Source organism: Labrus mixtus, unplaced genomic scaffold (assembly GCF_963584025.1).
Source record: "Labrus mixtus unplaced genomic scaffold, fLabMix1.1 SCAFFOLD_79, whole genome shotgun sequence".
Classification (NCBI taxonomy): Eukaryota; Metazoa; Chordata; class Actinopteri; order Labriformes; family Labridae; genus Labrus; species Labrus mixtus.
The window spans coordinates 60,001-67,500 of NW_026870215.1; the positions used below are offsets into that span (position 1 = coordinate 60,001).

The 7,500-nt window shown below is 42.6% G+C and overlaps 1 protein-coding gene across 3 annotated transcripts in view; it reads left to right on the plus strand.

The window, feature by feature from the left end:
* LOC132967031 (protein NDRG3-like) overlaps nt 1-7,500 on the plus strand; it is a 40,854-nt gene that overhangs the window by 22,329 nt on the left and 11,025 nt on the right. For all 3 annotated transcript variants that reach the window (XM_061033949.1, XM_061033951.1, XM_061033950.1), the window contains exons 8-10: nt 3,330-3,416; nt 4,695-4,751; nt 5,872-5,975. In XM_061033949.1, coding sequence (XP_060889932.1) covers nt 3,330-3,416; nt 4,695-4,751; nt 5,872-5,975 — 248 coding nt within the window. The remainder of the gene's footprint in view (nt 1-3,329; nt 3,417-4,694; nt 4,752-5,871; nt 5,976-7,500) is intronic.

The following is a 7,500-nucleotide window of genomic DNA, read 5'->3' on the forward strand; positions in this document are numbered from 1 at the left end:
GGTGATGATGGTGATGATGATGATGATGTGATGATGATGGTGATGGTGATGATGGGTTAGTGATGATGTTGATAATGATGGTGATGATGATGGTGGTGGTAATGTTAATGATGGTGATGGTAATAGTAATGATGGTGATAATGATGATGTGGGGATGATGATGATGATGATGGTGGTGGTGGTGATGATGATGGTGATAATGATGATGGTGGTGGTGATGGTGGTGGTAATGTTAATGATGGTGATGGTAATAGTAATGATGGTGATAATGATGATGTGGGGATGATGATGATGATGATGGTGGTGGTGATGATGATGGTGATAATGATGATGGTCATAATGATGATGATGATGGTGGTGATGGTGATAATGATGATGGTCATAATGATGATGATGATGGTGGTGATGGTGATAATGATGATGATGATGATCATGATGATGATGATGGTGATGATGGTGATGATGATGATCATGATGATGATGATGGTGATGATGGTGATGATGATGATGTGATGATGATGGTGATGGTGATGATGGGTTAGTGATGATGTTGATAATGATGGTGATGATGATGGTGGTGGTAATGTTAATGATGGTGATGGTAATAGTAATGATGGTGATAATGATGATGGTCATAATGATGATGATGATGGTGGTGATGGTGATAATGATGATGATGATGATCATGATGATGATGATGGTGATGATGGTGATGATGATGATCATGATGATGATGATGGTGATGATGGTGATGATGATGATGTGATGATGATGGTGATGGTGATGATGGGTTAGTGATGATGTTGATAATGATGGTGATGATGATGGTGGTGGTAATGTTAATGATGGTGATGGTAATAGTAATGATGGTGATAATGATGATGTGGGGATGATGATGATGGTGGTGGTGATGATGATGGTGATAATGATGATGGTGGTGGTGATGGTGATGGTGGTGATGATGATGATGATGATGATGGTGATGATGATGATGGTGATGGTGATGATGATGGTGATAATGATGATGATGGTGGTGATAATGATGATGGTGATGTGGTGATGGTGATGATGCTGATAATGATGATGTTGTTGGTGATGGTGATGATGATGGTGATAATGATGATGATGGTGGTGATGCTGATGATGATGATAGTGATGATGGTGATGATGCTGATAATGATGGTGATAATGATGATGATGATGGTGATAGTAATGATGGTGATAATGATGATGGTCATAATGATGATGATGATGGTGGTGATGGTGATAATGATGATGATGGTGATAATGATGATGATGGTGGTGATGCTGATGATGATGATAGTGATGATGGTGATGATGCTGATAATGATGGTGATAATGATGATGATGATGGTGATAGTAATGATGGTGATAATGATGATGGTCATAATGATGATGATGATGGTGGTGATGGTGATAATGATGGTGATAATGATGATGATGGTAATGATGATGATGGTGATAGTGATGATGGTGATAGTGATGGTGATGATGATGATGTGATGATGATGGTGATGGTGATGATGGGTTAGTGATGATGTTGATAATGATGGTGATGATGATGGTGGTGGTAATGTTAATGATGGTGATGGTAATAGTAATGATGGTGATGATGATGTGGGGATGATGATGATGATGATGGTGGTGGTGATGATGATGGTGATAATGATGATGGTCATAATGATGATGATGATGGTGGTGATGGTGATAATGATGATGGTCATAATGATGATGATGATGGTGGTGATGGTGATAATGATGATGATGATGATCATGATGATGATGATGGTGATGATGGTGATGATGATGATCATGATGATGATGATGGTGATGATGGTGATGATGATGATGTGATGATGATGGTGATGGTGATGATGGGTTAGTGATGATGTTGATAATGATGGTGATGATGATGGTGGTGGTAATGTTAATGATGGTGATGGTAATAGTAATGATGGTGATAATGATGATGTGGGGATGATGATGATGATGGTGATAATGATGATGGTGGTGGTGATGGTGATGGTGGTGATGATGGTGACGATGATGATGGTGATGGTGATGATGGTGATGGTGATGGTGATGGTGATAATGATGATGATGGTGGTGATAATGATGATGGTGATGTGGTGATGGTGATGATGCTGATAATGATGATGATGTTGGTGATGGTGATGATGGTGATAGTGATGATGGTGGTGGTAATGTTAATGATGGTGATGGTAATAGTAATGATGGTGATAATGATGATGTGGGGATGATGATGATGATGATGATGATGGTGGTGGTGATGATGATGGTGATAATGATGATGGTCATAATGATGCTGATGATGGTGGTGATGGTGATAATGATGATGATGGTGATAATGATGATGGTCATAATGATGATGATGATGGTGGTGATGGTGATAATGATGGTGATGATGATCATGATGATGATGATGATGGTGATGATGGTGATGATGATGATGTGATAATGATGGTGATGGTGATGATGGGTTAGTGATGATGTTGATAATGATGGTGATGATGATGGTGGTGGTAATGTTAATGATGGTGATAATGATGATGTGGGGATGATGATGATGGTGGTGGTGATGATGATGGTGATAATGATGATGGTGGTGGTGATGGTGATGGTGGTGATGATGATGGTGATGATGGTGATGGTGATGATGATGGTGATAATGATGATGTGGTGATGGTGATGATGCTGATAATGATGATGATGTTGGTGATGGTGATGATGATGGTGATAGTGATGATGGTGATAATGATGGTGATAGTGATGATTATGGTGATGATGATGATGATGATGGTGATAGTGATGATGGTGATAGTGATGATGGTGATGATGATGGTGATAGTGATGATGGTCATAGTGATGATTATGGTGATGATGATGATGATGGTGATAGTGATGATGGTGATAGTGATGATGGTGATAATGATGGTGATAGTGATGATGGTCATAGTGATGATTATGGTGATGATGATGATGGTGATGATGGTGATGTGGTGATGATGATGATGGTGATGTGGTGATGGTGGTGGTGATGATGGTGATAATGATGATGATGATGATGGTGATGATGATGATGGTGATGTGGTGATGATGATGATGGTGATGTGGTGATGGTGGTGGTGATGATGCTGATAATGATGATGATGTTGGTGATGGTGATAATGATGGTGATAGTGATGATGGTCATAGTGATGATGGTGATAATGATGGTGATAGTGATGATGGTCATAGTGATGATTATGGTGATGATGATGATGATGATAGTGATTGTTGTGTTTCAGCTGAATGAACCCAGTCTGGTGGAGGGTTTGGTTCTGATCAATGTTGACCCCTGTGCCAAAGGCTGGGTGGACTGGGCTGCCTCTAAGGTGGGTGCCTCTCTCCCACACACACGCACACACACACGCACACACACCAGCATCTTTTTCCATTGTTCCCAATGAGGAGAGAGTTTACACGTGCATGCTGCTGCAGCGCCCACGATCCACACACAATGAGATTCCCCTTTTTTTGTCTTCTGCATATTGTGTAGAATAGAATAGAACTTTATTTGTCCACAAAGTGGAAAATTGTCTTTGGCTTCACATGAACAAGACAGAAAAAACGTTATGACCAACAACACAACATTTAAGCACAGCAGGAAACCAGGAGAGCGCCTGTAGTCCTCGACAACATCACAGTCAGCATGGTTCGTGAATTTAAAATATTAATTTAGTATAATAATAAGCCGGAGTTTTAAGACATTTCATAAAGTTATAGGTTTAAAAACGGTAATTTCATAAAACATGTGCAGTTAGGGTTGGGGGGGGGGTCGTTATTTCCTTTATGAATTTAATGATTTTATTGCATTTGGTACAAATGATTTTTTTGTGGCTCTTGGCAGTCTGAATCGGCGACCTGATGGAAGCACCTCAAACTGGGAGTGCAGTGGATGAGAAGGGTCACTTGTTATGTCCTTCAGTACCTGCCTGTCACAAAGTGGCATCTGTGGTTTCCCTATGATTTTACTAGCGGTAATGACCACTCTTGTCAGTTTCCTTTTAGATTTAACATCTAAATGCCCGTGTACCCACATCCTCCTAGCTGCGTGACGAGAGGCTGAGGCTGATCAGAGCCATTATAGAGGGGTTGTCATTATTATGAAGCTCATCATCCAGACAGAGCAGGAGGCCAAACATCCTCCATCTGAAATACAAAACATACAGTAAAAAGTAACGGAGCAGTGTCGGTCATACAGCGGCTGTTGTCACAAACGCTTCATCTTAGTGCTCCAGAGCACAGCCAGGGCTTTTCTGCCCCCAAAAAACACAGATGGACATAGGCACTAAATTATGCATAACTCAAAAGTCTAAACAAAGTGATTTGAAAAGTGATTTACATAAAGTGTCACCCCCAAAAACAAAAAGGGCCTGTGAACGTGATTATCTGTGAAGAATTCTCAAGTCAACCAACATGTCACTTAAAGATGAAGATTTTTATATCAGAGATAAATGTCATTCTAACTATGAGTAAAAGTTTCAATCTGAGGAGCAGTGTATAAATCATTCTGTGATCACAGCAGTAAGACTCTGTTGACATGTAGACACTGGAAGCAGCTGAAAAGCTTTTCAAGCAGTTCATGATAAATCTGTTTGTGTTTCCTGCAGCTGAGCGGATGGACGAGCAACCTGGTGGACACAATAATGGGACATCACTTCAGCCCTGTGAGGACACACACACACACACACAGACACACACACACACAGACACACACACACACACACACACACACACACACACACACACACAGACACACACACACACACACACACACAGACACACAGACACACACACACACACACACACAGACACACACACACACACACACACACACACAGACACACACACACACACAGACAGACACACACACACACACACACACACACACAGACACACACACACACACAGACAGACACACACACACACACACACACAGACACACACACACACACACACACACACACACACACACACACACACAGACACACAGACACACACACACACACACACAGACACACAGACACACACAGACACACACACACAGACACACACACACACAGACACACACACACACACACACAGACACACACACACAGACACACACACACACAGACACACACACACACACACACACACACACACACACACACACAGACACACACAGACACACACACACAGACACACACAGACACACACACACACACACACAGACACACACACACAGACACACACACACACAGACACACACACACACACACACACACACAGACACACACACACACACAGACACACACACACACACACAGACACACACACACACACAGACAGACACACACACACACAGACACACACACACACACACACACACACAGACACACACACCGTTTTAATAAAGCTATAGTTCATATATAACAAGCTTTTTGTCTCTGTGTGTGTGTGTGTGTCTGTGTGTGTGTGCGTGTGTGTGTGTGTGTGTGTGTGTCTGTGTGTGTGTGTGTGTGTGTGTGTCTGTGTGTGTGTGTGTGTGTGTCTATGTGTCTGTGTGTCTGTGTCTGTGTGTGTGTGTCTGTGTGTGTGTGTCTGTGTGTGTGTGTGTGTGTGTGTGTGTGTGTGTGTGTCTATGTGTCTGTGTGTCTGTGTGTGTGTGTGTGTGTGTGTGTCTGTGTGTGTCTGTCTGTGTGTGTGTGTGTGTGTGTGTGTGTGTGTCTGTCTGTGTGTGTGTGTGTGTGTGTGTGTGTGTCTGTCTGTGTGTGTGTGTGTCTGTGTATGTGTGTGTGTGTGCAGGAAGAGTTAACAGACAATATGGAGATCATCCAGACGTACAGGCTCCACATCTCTCAGGATATACCACAGGATAACTTGGCCATGTTGTACAGCAGCTACGACAGGTGAGGAGTCACACACTGTGTCTGTGAGCTCATCCTGCTTTACACAAACCTCATTTTACTACCTGGAGAACTGTGAGCATGCAGACGTCTTACCTCGGTGTCTGACAGCTGACGAGCAGCTGACGCCTACCTGCACAGGCGCCGCACAAGTCTTACTCGCAGTCGCTCTCTTCTCCAATTGCTTGAAATGAGGGGGAGGCGCCATATCTGCAATGCCATGGTGGTGTTTAATAGTGCTGAGCCCACAGGAAGCCACAGTGGTCTCGTTTCTCTCACATTTCTAAATGTTCACGGTTTGTGTTGTAAAAAATAAAGATCACAGGCGCCTGCACAGATAAGATGCAGTAATCATAAAGCAGGATGTTGATCATGTTTACAGGGACATGAAGAACCAGGTTTCTCTGTGTGCATGTAAACACCAGATCCTGAATATGATCAGAACCGGGATCAGACTCAGAGAGGAGATCAGACTCAGAACCAGGATCAGACTCAGAACCAGGATCAGACTCAGAGCCAGTATCAGAACCAGGATCAGACTCAAAGCCAGGATCAGACTCAGAACCTGTGTCTGACTCAGAACCGGGATCAGACTCAGAACTGGGATCAGACTCAGAACCAGTATCAAACTCAGAACCAGTATGAGACTCAGAACCGGGATCAGACTCAGAACCAGTATCAGACTCAGAACCAGGATCAGACTCAGAGAGGAGATCAGACTCAGAACCAGTATCAGACTCAGAACCAGGATCAGACTCGGAACCAGGATCATACTCAGAACCAGTATCAGACTCAGAACCAGTATCAGACTCAGAACCAGTATCAGAACCAGAATCAGACTCAGAACCAGTATCAGACTCAGAACCAGGATCAGACTCCGAACCAGTATCAGACTCGGAACCAGGATCAGACTCAGAGCCAGGATCAGACTCAGAACCAGGATCAGACTCAGAGCCGGGATCAGACTCAGAACCAGGATCAGACTCAGAACCAGTATCAGACTCAGAACCAGGATCAGACTCAGAACCAGGATCAGACTCAGTCCATGTAGACACAGTCACCCAGGCCCGTTAGCTGTTAAAGGTTTGAGTTAAATGCAGACGGGGTCCAGTTATTGTAGTTATTGTAGTTTAGGGTCCAGTTATTGTAGTTTAGGGTCCAGTTATTGTAGTTATTGTAGTTTAGGGTCCAGTTATTGTAGTTATTGTAGTTTAGGGTCCAGTTATTGTAGTTTAGGGTCCAGTTATTGTAGTTTAGGGTCCAGTTATTGTAGTTATTGTAGTTTAGGGTCCAGTTATTGTAGTTATTGTAGTTTAGGGTCCAGTTATTGTAGTTTAGGGTCCAGTTATTGTAGTTATTGTAGTTTAGGGTCCAGTTATTGTAGTTATTGTAGTTTAGGGTCCAGTTATTGTAGTTTAGGGTCCAGTTATTGTAGTTATTGTAGTTTAGGGTCCAGTTATTGTAGTTATTGTAGTTTAGGGTCCAGTTATTGTAGTTTAGGGTCCAGTTATTGTAGTTATTGTAGTTT